This window comes from Lissotriton vulgaris, chromosome 1_1 (genome assembly GCF_964263255.1).
Source record: "Lissotriton vulgaris chromosome 1_1, aLisVul1.2, whole genome shotgun sequence".
Taxonomy (NCBI): domain Eukaryota; kingdom Metazoa; phylum Chordata; class Amphibia; order Caudata; family Salamandridae; genus Lissotriton; species Lissotriton vulgaris.
In genome coordinates this window covers 1,194,757,908-1,194,776,976 of record NC_141685.1, presented here as the reverse complement: position 1 = coordinate 1,194,776,976, position 19,069 = coordinate 1,194,757,908, and the positions used below count along the sequence as shown (strand labels likewise).

General features: G+C 44.8%; 1 protein-coding gene across 2 annotated transcripts in view; it reads right to left on the bottom strand.

Annotated features, from left to right (window-relative positions):
• Positions 1–427: 427 nt before the first annotated feature.
• The window catches only part of SEC22B (SEC22 homolog B, vesicle trafficking protein), a 158,944-nt gene continuing 140,302 nt past the window's right edge, over positions 428–19,069 (bottom strand). For both annotated transcript variants that reach the window (XM_086964448.1, XM_086964449.1), the window contains exons 4-5: positions 13,781–13,927; positions 428–2,512 (exon numbers count right to left, since the gene is read on the bottom strand). In XM_086964448.1, coding sequence (XP_086820574.1) covers positions 2,358–2,512; positions 13,781–13,927 — 302 coding nt within the window. In that variant the 3' untranslated portion in view covers positions 428–2,357. The remainder of the gene's footprint in view (positions 2,513–13,780; positions 13,928–19,069) is intronic.

The window sequence follows — 19,069 nt, the reverse complement described above, 5'->3', positions numbered from 1 at the left end:
CAGACTCCATTGCACAAAGCCTACAATGCCAGCTTTAAACGTTTGTGAAATTAAAAAGAGAAGAGATGTCCCTGCCAGGTCGCTGAGAAGCAGAAAGAAGCGCAAAATTGAAAGTGGGGAGGAAAGTTTAAAGGAAAACATTGGGTATCCTACGAATAAAGGCTCGAGGAGTATCAAAATCACAAGTCTATGTCACCCAGAGAAGTAGTGTAAGGGGGGGGGGGGAGCAGGCCCGTAGCATTAATCATTTCAACAAAGTTTAAATAAAGACGATTATCAAAGCTTGGTGCAAACAAAGGAAAAGTAAGAAAAAAAGCAAGGTTTTACTCAAGCTTTCAGCATGTAAAATTCATTGAAGACTTTCAAAACAATTTTCGGGAAATAAAGCTCCAATTCACGTGCTGCTGAAAAAACAAACACCACGATGTAACTCTTTTTTTATGTTTATTTCAGTACTAGTCAGTCTCCTGATCATGGTGCATGAACTGCACACTAAGACTTAAAAGTAATAAAGGAAGCCTTGGCTTCTATTTTTTATTTCGAGATTGAGATTTTCTTCAGCAACTACAACATTTACTGGAAATTATTTACATTCGTCTACAACAGAAAAAAGCAACAGACTGTAAAATGCCAAGAAGGGATGATCTCATTTCACTTCAACTCCTGCCACTTTAGTGCAAATGTACCTGTGCGATCCCTGCAAATTAATTACTGCTTTTGGTTTCTCCTTCAAATACAAATCACAGCTGCGCCTCAATTCAGCAAACTCTGGGTACTGACAATAACATAGTTCCAAATTGTTCTTCTGTGTTTTGTATACTTTTTTGTGTCAGTGATCAGACAGTGCTGTAGGGAAAGCACCATTGGTTTGATCAAGAAATATTTAAAAACATAAAGCACGTACAAGCTATGATGTCTACGGTTAAAACTACAATTTCTAGTGTTTCCTGCAAAGTGCAAAATGGAGTGATCCAAAGACTACAGAGCTTGTAGGGGACACCGAATTGGTTGCCGTGCATAGGAACGACTGCATTCTAGTTCAGTCCTTGTCACAGATGTTCAGAAGTAGTACATTCACACGTGGGCGTTCTTTTTTCGTGCATGGATCCATGAACGTTTGTATCCCATCAATGGTTTCACATTTTTCCAGTAGTTATCTTCTGCTCCAACTCACTTATTGTAAGCTATGCTACTGTCACTAATAGCATCCCTGTTCCGATGGTGAGCACACAAAATAACTTTCTCTCTGAACCTTCAATTACTTATAGCTATTCAAATAACATCTGTTTATAACACCACAATGACCATGAATACAATTTTCCAGCTTCGCCGTTGCCCGCAATTAGGAGATTTTCAAATGCCCTGCAACAATTTTCAATAAACCAATAAGTATTTCCAATCCTTTACCCTCCCAGTGTTTTTAAATACATTGGTGAGAGTAGACCAAATAACGAATGTGCCCTTTATTGAACGGTCAGGTGCAAAACTACTAAGCACAAATACACGTAGTGAACATGGTAAAAAGAAGAGTGGTTGTAACGTAGAGGCAGAAACAGCAACACACAAGCAAAAGATCAGGCATTTTAATAAAGCACCGGGTAGAACTGCTGCTTTAAATTTTTAGTTGCTACAAAGCACAAAGATTTTGGGCCAGATTGAAAATGTCTATCCTCGCTCCCAGAGTTGATTTTTTTTTTATTTATAAAACAGGTTACTGGTTCAAGCATGACAGGGGCAAGAAAAGTCGTGCTGGTTAAGTAATTGTTCAAATTATATACCACGGAGCTTTACAGAGGCAGGACACTGCGCAGTGTTAAAAAAGGCACCGTCGTCCTGCTGTACCTCAGCGCTTTCTAAAGCAAATCAGGCGGTCACGTATTAAACGAACACAACGTGATTGACAGCTGCAGTTGTGTGTGTATATTACATACATTTCAAGAGGAAATCCTGCGGCAGACTTTGCAGTAGATGTTACTGACAGGAACATTGCATATTTGACACACCAGACACAATCACTCAAACCACGGTTACCTCGGTGCAAAGCTTTTTCTGCTGCATGTAACTCTTAACATTAGTTGAAACTTATTTTAATAGACAATTATTGGTGATGGAAAGCAACACTCTTTTTTACACAGTCTTCACAATTTCAAAGAGTCAGACCTTTAAGAAAGAAAGGCAAGTTTATGAGCTCGTTTTTGGACTAAGCCAATCGATACAATGGTTTGAGGTTTCAATGAAGTCACGGTGACAGCGGGGTAGCTGGTAGTTTTATTTAAATCCGACGTGCCTCTATCTCTTCGTTGGCCCAGCCCTCCATATGCCCTTATCTTTGCTCTATGAAGCAATGCAGATCGAACTCACAGCCACCAGAAGCGAACATACACTATTAACATGATAAAAAACACAGCTACGGCAGCAAGTTTTGCGTATGTGGAACGCATGTTCAAGTACTTTGCATCTTGGCGGTACTTCTTGGACAAACTTGATAAGTTGCTGGCTTTGTAATCCAATGCTGTAGAAGCAAACATGTATGTTTGTAAGTTATTAAAATATGAAGCAAAAATATCAATGTGCAAATACAATCCTTTGCAGTGAATAAGAAACAATAATTCTGAACACCATTAGGTAGCACCAGAGCCAGGGAGGCAAATATTTTGAACAATCCAGAGCAACGCATTAAAGAAAGGCTCACAATATCATGTTTATAACATAATTAATGCACTGAATAAAGATTATATTCTCACATAGGTTTACCTTGAAACATTCACGTACAGAAACTTTAGCATAACGCACCAATTGCCTTTTCAGGACTGTCCAGGGCAGTCTTGGGTTTAAAAAAAAAAGTATATATATATATATATATATCTATATATATATATATATATATATATATATATATATATACATATATACATACACACACAGATTCATATCTCTATATTTTAGCTCTTGCACTTAGGACATTAAGCATAGTAATGTTAGACCTCCTTGCACTTGAGGCTTAACATCTGTCATGCATTTACTTTACTTTGAGGTTGATTTGAAAACATTTATAATTCTTTTATCTCTTGTTTAAATAATTGAAACTAGCTTTCTTATGATAGTTTTTAAATACTCAAATATCTTACATTTAAATTGTCTCATACCTTGAATGTTATATTTGGGCTCCACGTGCCACCCACAGCACGGACCCATCAATCTTCATTTTTTCTTAGCCTAATATGCCTTTTTAATGTTTTATATTGTTTTGGTTTTAAGTAATCTACACCATAAACTTTGTACTGACTTAAAATATCTCTATATATTTTGACCTCACTGGAAAAAAATAGGTTAGAGATGTTATAGGTATGCTCGGATTTCACTTATACAAAACCATAGAAACTCAGCAGATTTAGTTCAGCGAGAATAGCAGACACAATAATGCAAACAAAATATCATAGTCCAGAAAACTGCAGGATCACGCAGTGTTGAGAAAAGGGAGGATAATGTCAGAACTAATAAGTCGAACACTAAGGTAGCCGGTGAGAAGTAGTCATGCGTGTGGTTGAGGAAAAAGGTATCTCAGGACCTAGGGAAGAAACTTGTTCAGAAAGAGCTTCGACTTCGAGGGATTCAATCAGACTTCAGGAAGCAATGTTTTCCAAATTCTCGGGGCAATCCCAGAGATCAGTTGTAAATTTTCTTCTTGTGGAATATCTGAGCTTTTAGAAGTAAGGTCTTGGATCTTTTGATGCCATCAGGGAAGTCATTTGAGACATTAGACCATGTCATGAGTGATGTAATATGTAAGGTCATAAGCAGTGCATTGAGGGTGTGTCAGGTATAGTCAGCTCAGGTAACTAGAACTGCTGAATTCCATTGGTTTTGTATGAGTGAAATCTAAGCGTATCTATAACGTCCCTGTAACCTTTGTTTTTTTTCGGTGATCTATGGTTTTTTAACTAGTAGTCGTGTTTGCAGAGTGGTGGAGAGCAGGGGTGGGGCCTCTGACCGCCTCTCAGGAATCCTGCTGTGCCGAACTTACTGGAGGTACCAGGAAGGCTTCTGGCCCCCAAGGACCCTCAGCATCCAAGAGGACCTCATCACCCAAACAGTAGTGCACCAAGAGGTGCATTTGCAAAGTGGTTGGGAAAGGGGGCAGGGCCTCCAACCAGCTTTTAGCTATTGCGCTGTGTGGAACTTACTGGAGGGGATAGGAGGGGTTCTTGGCCCCCAATGACCCTCCGCATCTAAGGAGACTTCCTTCCACTTCCAGTAGTGTCAGGAGGCACATTTGGAAAGTGATAGATTAAAGGGGAATGACATCCGAAGGCCTATGAGCAATCCCATGTGTGAGACTTACTGGAGGTAACAGGAGGGCTTATTGTCCCCCAAGGACCCTCAGCAGCCAAGGGGACTTCATTCCCCCAACCAGTAGTGCGACAGGAGGCGCATTTGCAGAGTGGTGGAGAAAGGGGGGAGTGGCATCCAAAGACCTCTCAGCAGTCTTGCTGTATGGGACTTATTGGAGGTAACAGGAGGGTTTGCTGCCGCCCCCTTCAAGGACCCTCAGCATCGAAAGGGACTTCATCCCCCAACTAGTAGTGTGCCAGGAAGAGACTTTGCAAAGTGGTGGTGCAAGGGGGCTGTCCTCCAGCAAATTACTGAGCTGTCACTTTAAAAAAAATCTTTCGTAGCATTAGGGAAGGTGAGGCACGTGGCATCTCCTTACCAGGGCCAATTTCAACCCCAGGGACCACATCCCCTAGGACCTTTTTTGAATGGGAGAGGGTGGCTGCGTGGCTTCCCCAGGCTGGTTTCAGCACTAGGGAACCCATCCCCCCCAAGGCCTGGCATTTTTTTATTTATTGCTTTTAAAAATTAAAGGGAGAGGGGACAAGCGTCCCCCTCCTGGCTGATTATGGCCCAGGGACCCCATCCCACGGGGCCCAGCCTCTCTTGTGTGTGCCCTGGTCCCACCCAGGGCACCCACCCAGATCTATTGGGGACCGCGGGGGGAGCCTGAAGGCTCCCCGCGGTCACTGCAGGTTCCCTTCCTCCTATGGGAGCCGGCACTGCTTTTAAAAAGAGGGAGCTGCTGAACATGCAGCTTCCCATTTGTGGAAGCAATTTTGCTCTCCTTCTAGCAAGCATGAGCATTTTTATGCTCTTGTGTGCTAGAAACAGAGAGTTAGCTATGGCTTGATAGGAGTGGTAAAGCCCCTGCCAAGCCATAATAAACAGCTATGTCCTGGGGGTTGGCACATCAGAACATAGAAAGAGGAGGCCCGAAGGGGGGCAGGGGAGGGTTCTGTCCCCAGGGCCGTGTATGGCTCCAAGATGGTGACCGGGCAGCCCCAGTTTCTTTTGGGCTCGCCCCGGGGACCTGGTGGTCCCCAAGGCCATGTATGGTGTGTGAGGGGGTCCGCAAGGGGCCCCCTCCCTCTTTTCAAAGCTATGCCCGGGGGGGGGGGGGGGGGGGGGGTTGTGGTACCCAGGCAACGGGGGTCTGCATAGGCCCCTACATGGCTTTTAATTTAACCCCGGGGAGGAGGCGGTTCCTCGGGCACCGAGATGCACCCCCCCCTTTCTGTATATGGAGCCCCGGGAGGTGGCGGTCCCATGGGCATTGGGGGGTACCATGCTGCCCCTCTCCCATTTGTTTGTATATAGCCTCTATGAGGTGGCAGTCCCCGGGTCTGCGAGGGGTCCGTGTGGCCCGAGCATAATTTATTATTAATACCCCGAGGAGGAAGTGGTCCCCAGGGTTTTATAAACCATTGCAGGGGGGCCTCATGCAACCCCTCATATTTTTTACATGTCTCCAGGATTGGCCCACCCAGAGGCTTCCTGAAAAAGACATGCAGTAGACGGTACATCTTTTTCTTCAATTTCCATCCCTAGATATCTATATTTTTGCCCTTTAAGATCTGAAAACTACTGAACAGATTTACACCAAATCACAAAAAGCATATCTAGCTTTCTGCCAAATTTGGTGCACTTCTGTTCAGCAGTTCGGGCTCATGTTCAAAATCCCTATGTAAAATTGCGTTTTGGAATCCCCCTTTCTTTTCAGCCCCCGCTTGACGGATCTCTTCGAAACTTTCAACAGAGCACTGATCCAACTAAAGTATATGTTTAGAAAACGTTGTTAAGATTCATCAAGCGGAGCCAAATTTATTGGCAAAACAAAAAAATGCTCTTCCTATGGTAACTGTTAACTACCTACTGACGACCGACAGTAGGATATATGTATATCAATCAGTCAGTACTCTCAAATCAGGATTATTCACCCATGAGGGCCTCAATGTGCTGAATGGAGGGGGTAGGGCGGGAGTGGGGGGCTTGGGAGGGGGGTTTGCGGTTCAGTTGAATAGCTTGTTCTTGAAGTCCTTTCTGAATTGCGGCAGTGATGGGGATTATCAGAGGTGCAGAGGCAGTGAGTTCTAGATCTTCAGAGGGAGGTAGAAGGATCTTCCTCCAGCTGTGGTCTTGTGGCAGGGATGTGGAATTCCAATAGCCCGACGCCCAGGACATATAGTTTGGGGTCGAGGGCAACAAGTTTCATGTGTATTTTGCCCTTGGGACAAGTAAGCCCAACCCTCTCCAGCACAAACCCTTTGGCTGCCAGTTTGCAGTACCACATTATGGGTCAGGGAAGGGCACTGTCTGCAGTTAAGGTAATATTTTTGCCCTTATGTTAATTCTGTTCAAACTTGTATTTATGGTTCTTTGATTGAAAGCCTTTATTATCAAGGTGAGCACTCATAAGTAAATGTAGTAAGCTCCAACTGCACTTCTGACAGTGGTTCCAGTATAAAAATGTGTACACATAATTTCAAAGTTTAGCAATATGAGCTATGTATAATGCTCCCAGAAAGCTCGCTGATTTTATGCAAATATTTGCAGAAGCTTGAAAGCAATATGGATGATTCTTTGCTTTCAAAATAAAGACTTCATAAAAAGCAGGAAAAAACATTTTTCTAAACTACTGCAAAATTTCAGGTACCCTTTTTTTTTTTAAGGATCATTAAGTATGGTGTTGATGCATGCTAGTATTTCCCAAAAATATTCATAATGGAAAATCAGTGTAACCAGTTTCAATAAGATAATGTGAAACAAAAATAAACAAGCATTGGCAAAGCCAGTAGGTTTGAAATTGGTGGTCAGCTTTTTAGTTTTGTCAATGTGACTTGTTTTTTACCTTATTGGTGTGGGAGCTGCCGGGCCCTCAACATTATAACAAACATTGGCAAAAGCAAAGAATGGTTTTTGGGTCTCAAAAAGCACACATTGTCACATAGTTACTGGCACTGAACAAAACTACCTTGTGAGCAGATATGCTCCTTGTGAAAGAGCAGAATGCTGTCACTCACAGTGAAGCCAGCCAATGCACAGAGAGAGGTAGAATTTTAATAAACACAAAAGGTTACTGTCAACGGCAGCCAAATTAGGGGCCCAATTATTAAACAAAAGTCTCAAAAGTGCACCCATAGTATATGTCCTTGGATTAAGTGCAGCTATACGGCTTTCGTGAATTCCTAAGAATTTACAGAAGCAGGACAAGAAATAGTACTCCTAGAAAACATTTGTAAACTGCATTTTAGCATGAGCAAATATGCATGTGTAGATTTGCTCATGCGAATAGCTGAGTGTTTGCAAGTTCACGTTCCCCCCAACCACTTTTTTCCTAACTCTGGAAGAAGGTTTAGGTCTGCCATTGTAAGGAGTAAATTTGGGACAACACTTATTGTTGTGATCACTGTTGTGTTGATCTTTGCTTGTTTCGAGTTGTGTTACCCCCTCCCTATGCTCCGCCCCCTGCGTGGCTACGCAGGAGCGTATTGTAAGCAGACCCGATGATGAAGCATGTAACACACATTGTGTGTGAGTGAGGGCAGTTTTTTCAAATAATTTTGATTTTTCACAGCCCTGTGTCTTTGTGTGCTTCGAGTTTCTTTTTTCCCCCACCCCTTTATGTGTTTACATTATTGATTAGGGGGTTTGAGGTGGTGGAGTTCATTTGTTGACCCTCTCCCCTCACTTGTGATAAATGAGGAGTACATTAGCACCATTTCTAAAATAGGAAAAGATTATAAAAGAGTTCCATAAAAAAACATTTAAACGAGCTCCTTAGTAGGTTTGCACAGACTCAAAAGGGCTGGATCCGAGAGATGGTGGCCAGGCTTGTTGGGCAGAGCTGAGATGTCTGGTGTAAGTGTAGAAGGAAAGGCCGTGGTTGAGGTATGCAGGTCCGGCGTAGTGGAGAGCTTTGTAGGTGTGCATGAGAAGCTTGAAGGTGATTCTTTTTTTGACAGGTAGGTCTCGTAGGTCTCTTAGGTGGCTGGTGAGGAGGTTGCCACGTGGGATGGTCAGGATGAGTCTGGCAGAGGCAGTCTGCAGTTTTTTGGGTGGGTTTCAAGGTGGTGGCAGCATAGAGTGCGTTGAGTCTGCTGCATGGGTGACACTTTTCTTGGACTCAGTGGGGTTCCACTTAAAGATCTTACAAAGGAGGTGGAGCTTGTGGAAGCAGGAGGCCAAAACAGCGTTAATTTTAGCTGTTCATGGAGAACGAGGAATCCAGGATTATGCAGAGGCTTTGTGCGTGGTCCGTGGTTGGATTCCAATCGCTGCAGGCAACCAAGAGTCGTCCCAGGCGGAGAGAGGGAGAAGCCCAGAATGAGGACTTCGGTCTTATATGAGTTAAGCTTGAGGCAGTTGTCTTTTATCCGGCTGGCGACTGCCTTTATCCCATTGTGGAAGTTGCTCTTGGAGGCTGAGGGTTCGACTGTGAGGAAGAGAATCAGCTGGGTGTCATCGGCGTAGGAGACTATGTAGAGTCCATGGCTTCTGACGATACGTGAAAGCGGGGCAATGTTGATGACAAAGAGGGTGAGGCTCTGGGCGGATCCCTGAGGCACTCTGCTGCTGATCTCTGTGGGTTCTGAGTTCAAGGGTGGAAGTCTGACTCTGCGTTCGGACAGTGAGAAAGAGCAGATCCATTCTAGGGCTGTGTCACTGATGTCAGCGTTGTGGAGCCTTGCGCATAGAGTGTGGTGGGATACGGTGTAGAAGGCGGCAGAAGCATCCAGGAAGATGAGGACAGCAGTCTTGCATTGGTCGAGGAGGGTGCGGATGTAGTCTGTGGCGGGGAGGATAGCGGTCTTGGTGCTGTAGTTGCTTCTGAAGCTCGATTGGCAGAGGTCCAGAATGTTGTTCATTTTGATGAAGTCTGAGTGTTGGGCGTTGATAGCTTTCTCAAGGACTGTGGCTGGGATGGTGAGCAGAGAGATGAGTCTATAGTTCTTGAGGTCCATTGTGTCGACAAAGTTTCTTTTACAGGGGGTTGATCTCTGCGTGCTACCAGTCTTCCGGGAAGGTTGCAGACTTGATGGAGCTGTTGATAGTGTGGCAGAGTTAGGGTGGGATTGAGTTGCTAGCTCTCTATAAAATTTTGTGAGTGCAGGGATCCGAGGGGGCTGTGTAGGGGATGCTCTTCATGATCCTGGGGGTGTCTTTAGAGGTGAGGGTAGTCCAGTTGGTCAAGGTCTGCTGCAGGCTGGAGCCACTGAGTGCGGTGGTTGCGGGTGGGGTAGGAGAGTCTTGGGTTGCAAAGCCGTCATAGATTTCCTTGATCTTGCGGTGGAAGAAGGTGGTGAGGTTGTTGCAGAGGTCTTGAGACGGGGGATGTCAGCTATCTCTGTGCTGGGTTTTGCGAATTCTTTGACCACAGCAAAGAGTTATTTGTTGTTTTGTGCGTTGGCATTGATGCGTTCTTCGATGGCTTCTTTCTTTGCTTCTTCTGCTGGGGCGGTTGTGGTGTGTAGTGATGGTGAGTATGATGGCTGAATGCCCTGCTGGGATCTTGCTGCTCCTCCATCATTCCTCAAACCGTCTGCAGGTGTATCTGGACTCTTGGAGGGCAGGGGAGAACCAGCTAGCTATCTTGGAGGCTGCTTGCCTGAGGGTTTTCTGAGGGGGGGGGGGGCAGTTTGTTGGCATAGTCAAGAGATCCAGCGGTGGAGGTTGTGTACAGAGGTGTTGGTGTCTGTGGATGTCTGTGGTGGGATCTTGCTGAGGGAGGTGGTGAGCTGGTCTTCAGTGACCTTGGTCCAACTTCTGCGAGGACTGAAGTGGGCATGGTGGCGTACGATGGGTTTGGTGAAGGAGAAGTGGTCGGTCCTGTGTGGCTCGGAGGTGTGGCTGATGGAGATGTTGCTTGTGGTGAAGATGGGGTTGTGTGTTTCCTGCTGAGTGGGTTGGTGTTGAAATCTGTTGTTTGAGTCCGATGGTGGCGAGGTTCTCCAGTAGGGATGAGTGTTGTGGTCTTCGGGGTTGTCTAGGTTAGAACTGAGTTGGATGAAGTCCAATAAGGCGAGAGTGTGGTGAGCAATGAAGTCGGTTATGGCTTCGAAAAAGATGGGGCGGGTCTGGGAGGTCTGTAGATGAGGGTGCCGCAGAGGGTGGATTTTGTGTTAGTCTGGATCTGGAAGTGGAGGTGCTCCATTTTGGGTGAGTCGTCGTCAGAGCTGGTTATGAGGGGGGACAGAGTCTTTGTGTACAATGCTGATGCCTCCTCCCAGTCGGTTGACGTGGTTCTTGTGGAAGAGTTTGTATCAGTCGGGGATGGTGGTTGCAATGTCCGGGGCTGAGCTGGAGTTCAACCAGGTTTCTGTGAAGAAGGTGACTTTGGGGGAGATTAAGTTAAGCAGGTCCCAGATCTCCACAGTGTGTCTTTTAAGGGAGCGGGTGTTGAGTAGGATACATCTGAAGTGGTCGGGTGGTTCATGCTGTTAGTGGGTCTAGTGTGCAGAGGCCGGCGAAAGCGCAGTTGTGCAGGAGAAAGGGTTGGCAGGGGGAGTGGCACCCGGTGTTGAGGGCGTGGAGGGTGCTAGACTCATAGCGGTGGATGGACTAGGGTCCCTGGCACTGCGCACGGTCTAGGCACAGAAGGGCTTGCTATTGGTGTGACTTCAGCACGACAGTGGCACGGCCACCATTAAGTAGTGTGAGTGGGAGGGCTGGACAGCTGTGAGGCAGGAAAGCAGCGCTGGAGGGCAGCGGGGTCGTAAGGGTTGAGCAGCAGCAGGAACACGGAGAGAAAAAGGCACAAAAAAAGAAAAAATGAAAGAAAGTGACAAAAAGCAGAAAAGATGAAAGGAAAGTGTAAAATAGATCAGAGGAGAAAAAGGCAGAAAGCAGAGGGCAAAGCAGCAGCAGAGAAGAGATACTTCCCACTGGACCACCAGGGATGAGGCGCAGGTGGGTGCCTGCAGGTGGAGGGCCTTGAACACAGGCCTGCAAGGGTCAGGTGCAGCAACTACCAGGGGAAGCTTGGTTGTTCTCCTCACTGTCAATGACAACATTTTGTTCTCGTACATGTGAAGCTACGCCGAGAGACTGGTACTCCCTTGTTGGATTTCATTTCTTTTCTCATTCATGTGTTTATTATTTATTTTTATGATGTGTATTTTTTAAGAGCTTTTTTTTTCCAACAATGTACATGCACGCATAGTTTTTATTACCTTTAAAGTCTATTATATATGCTTACAAAAAATAACAGGTTTTCCAAGGCCAGAACTATGCTTGGGAATATAATGTTTGTGAATAACTGTGCCCATCAATGTCCAAAAATCTATTCCTGTATTTAAAGTACCTTATAAGGCAAGTCTGTGTGAGTACTATTTTTGGGGACTTCTGTACTAAAATGTATTAATAAATTGATAGAGAGTTTAGGTTTAATTGATTTTTTGGGATTCCGACTGTGAGGACCTTAGTTAACAAGTAGTGTATGTCCATTAAACCAGAGGTTCTGCAGTGGTTCTATACAATTCTGCAGTGCAAGAGGAGCAAAGGCCCGAGAACAATAAAAGTGAAGCCTAGCAGCTTAATGACATTCACACTACAGGAATTTACAGGAATAATGAAGATTCAGATTAAAAATTAAAAGGTACTGATCAAGCAAAGGAGAGCAACATCTGCTCTCAACTAGGCTCTCATCACCTTGCTTATTGATTTCTTAACTTGAGAAGGTAGCATTCTGGGTAAACTACTCAGGTTTCCCAGATTCTGCCCAGATAACCTTTAAATAGTATTGTTTGGACACTTCACCAGGGGTATTTTTGTTGAGGAATGGACTCAGATCCATGTCATGGCACTACTTTCACAACTGCCCCCCCCCCAAATGCCACAGATTTTCTGTTGTTCACCCTCTCCAAAGATGGTGAGAGAGCCATGAGAGCTCTGAAATGAACAGATTCTTCTCCATTCTATTTTCTGACTACAGTGTAGGCGATCCAAGACCTAGACGTAATGCCAAGACAATGGAAGTAGTAGCCAATGGCACCACCATTTTTCTAGGGTTAACTCATCATTTAGATGTACATGAAAACCATGCACTTGCAAAATAGAATGGCTCTTGTCAGCCAAAGGGGGGCCTACACATCTGTAGGCTCTCAGTGTTGTACACACCTCCTTTAACTCCTAACTTATTATACAAAATCATACAGACCATATTAACAATAATATGAAGAAATTACACAATGTTCAAAAGGACTTTTGAACACTAGCGGCATCTGGTCTTGGTGGTCAGGAACATTCTGAAATTGAAATTGGGATTGCAATCATACTGATCATAATTACTTTAAATCAGCCGATAAAGGGCATCCTCCACCATGCTTGCACGAAAGGAGCCGTACCTGCTTATCCGCTGAGTACATTTGATGATGGTGAAGAACGTGATCATGAAGAAATCACAACTGAAGCAATACGTTAGTTTGCTATTGAATTGATGTTGGGATTTTACCTCCTGGGGAAAATGGGAGGGCCTGATCAAATTAATTTACCTACATATGCGAGTCAATGCTAACATAAATGCAACAAAAATAGAAAATTCCCGCATGGAAGTGTGCTGCTACTTTCTTTAATCAATTGCGGTTTCATTTTTCAATCTACTTAAAGACCACTGAACCTTTAGTATCTTCGGGCATTTACATGCATTTCGATTCGAATTTAGTGTTGCCGTTCTGTGTTGCACAATGCACATTTGCGCTGCACCATTCTAGCAAAGTGTATCCATGAGCTGACTTTGGCCGAGCAAAGCATGGATTTTCTGAGAATAGCAGAGTCCGCTCTTGGATGAATCTGGTAGCCATGGTCTTCTTGCATTCTTCCCACAAGAAGATCCTGGCACCTGTTCATTAGTGTCTATCTATATGCTATGACATGTTCTCGGCTTCATTCACTTGAATTGCCAAGAAGTTTATTCATGAAGCATTGATACGCAAAGACATAACATGCTCCAGCGGATTGAGGGCAAAGTTCTAGTCCTTTGAAACAGCAATTGCCTTGCTTATTTCGAATGCTTTACGGCTTTTTTGAACTAAACTTATGTTAGACTACTACGCACTTTCGCAAGTGTTGTTTTCTTTTACACTTGCCTAACTTGAACGTTAATGAACAAGATTCTAACGTGTCAAGCCCTTAGATATACCGTTTCCCATTTTTTTTAAAAGACAATTTAGCAAATATTTTATTGTAAATAAAATAAAGAAAGCAATTCCTATCTCAGCTATGTAAGCCTCAAAACCGTAAGTAGAGAAGAAATGACAAATATTTTGTATTATACGAAATCTGGAAAACAGATGAATACATTTATATTTCTTTTTAACATTTGCTGTCTTTTAGGGGTTTACCTGCAGACTTATCCGTTTGAAGGTGGATAAACATACCATCAAATATTTATGCACTTGACTAGCATTAGAAATTCATTAAAAAAAAAAAGGTAAAGCACGATGTTTACCTGACAAAGCTTCTCCTCTTTGTAGAACCTCTTCAATATTTGCAACCATGATTCGTTGTACATCCTGCAATTCAGTATTAATGGAGCCAAGGTTTCTTCGAGCTCTGCTGTCAATGTAGGACTTCTTCGTTTTCTGAATGTACGTGTCTAAAAAGACAAAAGGTAGGGTTTGTTCTACAGTTACAAGCTATAATTCAGGAATCAACATTTTATGGCCAACACAGAACGTCATGTTTTAACTAAGTGTCCTGCCAAAGCCCACAACAGCAAAAGGTAGAGTTCACAATGGGCGAGCTGCTTCTCAAGGGTAAATTAGAGAAACCCATAAAAATCGTGTCCAAAACTGAACCCTCTATTGTCTTATTTAGGTTCAGCCGCATCTGCGGAAACTTGCGACAGCCACACAATAGTCATGAATACTACACTACACGAAATCACACATAGGCTTACCAAGAAAGGAGAACCAGAAAGCAATTCCTGAAGGCACTGACTGACAGATTACAAAGATATTGTTCTTAAAGGCAATGCACACCCATTGTTACCAACTACAGTCCACATTCAATATAACTGCTAGACCTCTACTTCCAGGAAGGAAGACGTTATTGCTCTGGATAAGAGCGGGTGCTTTCTTGCAATCCAGCAGGTGACGGCTGACAACACAAGCACCTTTTACTGCCCACTGGCTTTGCATGATGAGTGTTGTTTCGTTTCCCTTTGTAAGCGTACATTGACACCAACAGTTCTATCACGAGTCCAGTTTTCTCAGGGCGAGCTATTGTTTAAGGCCTACTGGTTTGTTCGGACGAGAGAGCTTGAGCTGGTAAGAACCAGATGTTCTCAGTGGTCGAAGTGGGCGGGATCGGCAGGGCACGGCGTGCCCCTACTTCCTAAATTTCAAAGAGTCCATTCCCCTAGTTTCTTACATTAAACATGCCTCCCGGACGGCAAAAATCACCAAGGCCGATAGTTAAGGCTCGGCTTTTGGGGACGGGCAGAGAAGAAAAAGGACTTTGTATTTTCCTTTGTGCCCAGAGAAGACAGGGACAGTGTCAAGTACTCCTGCCGCTGGCAGCTGGCCCCCACCCCCCACCCTTTGATCCCGTTCTTCCCTCTCTTTCTGTCGTGCTCCTCCTCATTTAGTGAAAACAGAGTCTTCAAGAAACGGGTATTACCTTCTTTATCCTCCTGGGTGGGAAAGTGCACCATTCCTGGAGGTACTAAAATACCTGCTTGTTGGGTGAATTGGAAAACAAAATGTCTTCTGCTGCTGTGTGTGTATGGATGTGGGCTTTTTAAACCATACTGCTTACGTTTTGTAAGGATATAAGCAATGGACATTGAAACTGGTCCCTTCGGGCCCTGTACCCATGGACTTAACTTTTCAGGCAAAGCCCTCACTAATTTCTGAACAATAAGTGTAAAAAGAAAAAGGTAACCTTGTTATTCCTGCTTACATTTCACATGCCTTACTTAATCTTGCATTCCTTATGAGTGTTTGCTTTTTCTAGGAAGTTGAAAACAAAATGTAGCCAGCATATTGCTCTTGTGTAGTGCATCATTTGAATTGAGTCACAGCCAGGTGTTTATAGCAAGTCAGTGAATTGCAAGTTTGTCTCAGTGGGGCAGTATAGTGTTCAGTGGGGGAGGGGATGTGGCAATATGTTCAGAGCTGCTGAATTTGGAACTGGGGAACCAGGTTCAGCCTTCATGACTAGTCCACCAGACCACTACCCCTGAGGGAGCACATTCCCATGCTAGACCTTAGAAGGCCTCACAAGATCTTAAAAGCCCTGGTGTCTTAGCACCAGCAGATGGACCCTACCAGTGGCAAGTGTGGGTTAACATTGAAGGCCTGTCCGCCACAATTCATTCTGAAGGTCACCTCCAGTCTTTCAGGCAGGCCTTTGAAGAAGCGCACCATAGAGTGACAGTGGCTCAGGTCACAGGACCCTTGAGCAGGGTGGCTCCAGGGCAGTGCGACCGCTTCAGGCACTGACCAGCCGCGGTCCGTGCAGGTAACCACGGTGGGGCAGAGGGGCCAGTTAATGGGGGATTTCGAGGGACGATGCAGAGAGAAAATTAAATAAATAAATAATTAATTTTCCCTCGCCATCGTCCCTCGAAGTCCCCCCTTAACTAGCCCCACTGCAGTTACCTGCATGGACCGCGGCTGGCGCTAACTTCAGGTGGGGCGTCATGTTTGCAAGTATAATATGGTTTTATCAGCACTTACTGCCTCCTTCTTGGCCTCCAACAATTTTCGGCAACAACAAAAATGTCATGATAACTTCAGTGATTGAGAGGCATGGTGTTTTGTCTGGTGGACGTTTTGACTCATGAAAAGGAAACGCAGAGGGTTAACATGCCTGCTGCTAAGAACATATAACATGCAGATCACAAAGTATGCATAATGTAAATAGGTCAGTGGGTTACTGCTTTTGTCAGAGAGACCCTATTGTTACTTGCAGTTAATAAGTTAAAATCCTGAAATCCTAACATAGAACAATGAGCTAATAACTGTCATGTAAGGGCTGCATGCAAATTGCAAGGTATAAATTAGAGCGTTATAATTTTTTCCCCAGTCTTTGATTATCCTCATGTTCACTTGGGTAGAAATCAATTCTGATTATTAAAAAGAACCCCCAACCATGGTATTACGTTTTCAATTCTGAGTTTGTGTTTCTCCAGACCAATCACTATTAAACCATGCTGTCTACTAGTATGGTTGTCATGTGACTCCACTCAGTGTGTTAAAATACCCCTCACACACCAAAAGGGCCCTTGGTGTCATGCTTCATCATCGGGGTCTTCCCGCCCCCGCTGCGGGACGGGGCAGTGCTGCGACAAGCGGCTACGCCGGAGCACCTTTTAATTGTGAGTACTATGTGAGTGATAATGGAGTGAGTGTCAGTGAGGTCAGAAGTGATGAACAGTGAAATTAAAGTTAAAAAATACCTGGCCTGGTGTTTAGAAAAAATTATTTAATAGGCACTGGCTGGTATCGTTAAAAGGGGTGAGGCGGAGTGCAAGATCGGGTTACTAGTCTTGCTCTCCTGTGTGGGTCAACATGTTTCGGGGCGACATGCCCCTTCGTCAGGACCGGGATGTATAGATCCCCCTGTCACTCACTAATGCGCTCCCACAGATAGAGAGTGTTGTGTTTGATCAATGTGTATAAATAATTTAAATACACGTGAAAGAAGCTCGGTCAGTAATACTGATGATGTAAGCCTGCAAGGATAAGAACACAGGATTTTAGAAAGAGCGCGGATCCCAATGCGCTTTACTAATGAATACCTGTAAGGAATGAAAATACACATAGGGGAAGAAAACACACTTTAGGCTGTTACATGTCACGCCAAAGACTTCTTAGGGGGACCTGGATAGCCGGATATGGAAAAGACAAAATATATAGAACTGTGGAGAAAAGCATTCATGGGCTTATTGCCTGGCTGGCCGAGGATTTCCCGGAGGGGCCAGGTAACTTCACAGGGTGCAAATGGGAAGGAAAAAACACACATAAAAATGTATACATACATACACACACCAATATAAAGCATCAAAAACTAGCAAAGAGATGCTTATTCACTTTTTATACATACTTATTGAATGATGAGACAATGCCCCATGAGCCAAGCTGGGCGAAGGGTATAGAGGGTCCAACTGTGGGGAGACATGGAGAGATAATGCCAGGACCTAGATTAGCTTTTTACCCTGAGTGAATTAAGGTAGTGTATACCAGGTCAGGACTGTCGGCTATGCCGTACTTACTCAACCCCCACACCTCAGTGCTTCCTCCTTCGTCAGTGGCTTCCGTGGTAATGGTAAGCCGGGGCAGGGCGGGTCTTATATAGTGAGGCCGTGGCTTGTTAGCAGAGCCTTAATTAATTAACTCGAAACCGATGTGCGTGTTCGGTCGAGTGGTTTGGGCGTGTGACCAGAGCGGCCATTGTTAAATGTCCGAGGTCGGCTGGGCCGGGATAGGTATTGGCAAGGGTCGGTTGCATTTCCCTTACGATAGGTAGTAGTTGGCGGAGGGGGTGGGTAGAATGCTAGGATACATCCCAGGTCCGCTCTGATGCTAGTATCTGCGTGTCAGGCGACACATGCGCCTGCGCGGTGAAGTGTCTACACTCCGCGCATGCGCAGTAGAGCTGCATAGTGACTATCTTGTCGCGCATGCGCGGGAGGGAGGTGTTCCTCCGCGCTGCTCATCAGGAGCCTGAGTCTTTGGCGTGACATGTAACAGCCTAAAGTGTGTTTTCTTCCCCTATGTGTATTTTCATTCCTTACAGGTATTCATTAGTAAAGCGCATTGGGATCCGCGCTCTTTCTAAAATCCTGTGTTCTTATCCTTGCAGGCTTACATCATCAGTATTACTGACCGAGCTTCTTTCACGTGTATTTAAATTATTTATACACATTGATCAAACACAACACTCTCTATCTGTGGGAGCGCATTAGTGAGTGACAGGGGGATCTATACATCCCGGTCCTGACGAAGGGGCATGTCGCCCCGAAACATGTTGACCCACACAGGAGAGCAAGACTAGTAACCCGATCTTGCACTCCGCCTCACCCCTTTTAACGATACCAGCCAGTGCCTATTAAATAATTTTTTCTAAACACCAGGCCAGGTATTTTTTAACTTTAATTTCACTGTTCATCACTTCTGACCTCACTGACACTCACTCCATTATCACTCACATAGTACTCACAATTAAAAGGTGCTCCGGCGTAGCCGCTTGTCGCAGCACTGCCCCGTCCCGCAGCGGGGGCGGGAAGACCCCGATGATGAAGCATGACACCAAGGGCCCTTTTGGTGTGTGAGGGGTATTTTAACACACTGAGTGTATTCCAACACCATCGGAATATGTATTGTATGTCTGTTTCAGGTGGTCTTTGTTGATTATTTAGACGTTCATAAGAGGAGGATTAGCCCACCGCGGTGCCTTGTTGCACCACCTCTTCACTCCCTTTGTTGATATTTTTGGTTTTTGAGACAGCGCGCAGCTGTGGGAGTTCTACCGCTCCATTTAGAGCCTACCAGAACTTCTGGCCTTTAGTAGAACAGCCAACTCGGTTTTTTCTACTTTTCCTTTTTCCTTTTGCACCCCTTCCCTACACACATAGTCTCAACCTTCCACGCACACACACCTAATATACATACTCCTTACCAGCCTCAATGGAGGAAGCTGGAGGCCTCGCATTTGACGATGAGGAGGTCGACAGGATCCTAGCAAACCTACGCCCATTCGAAGGGCTGAGCAACACTGAACCAGGCATCAA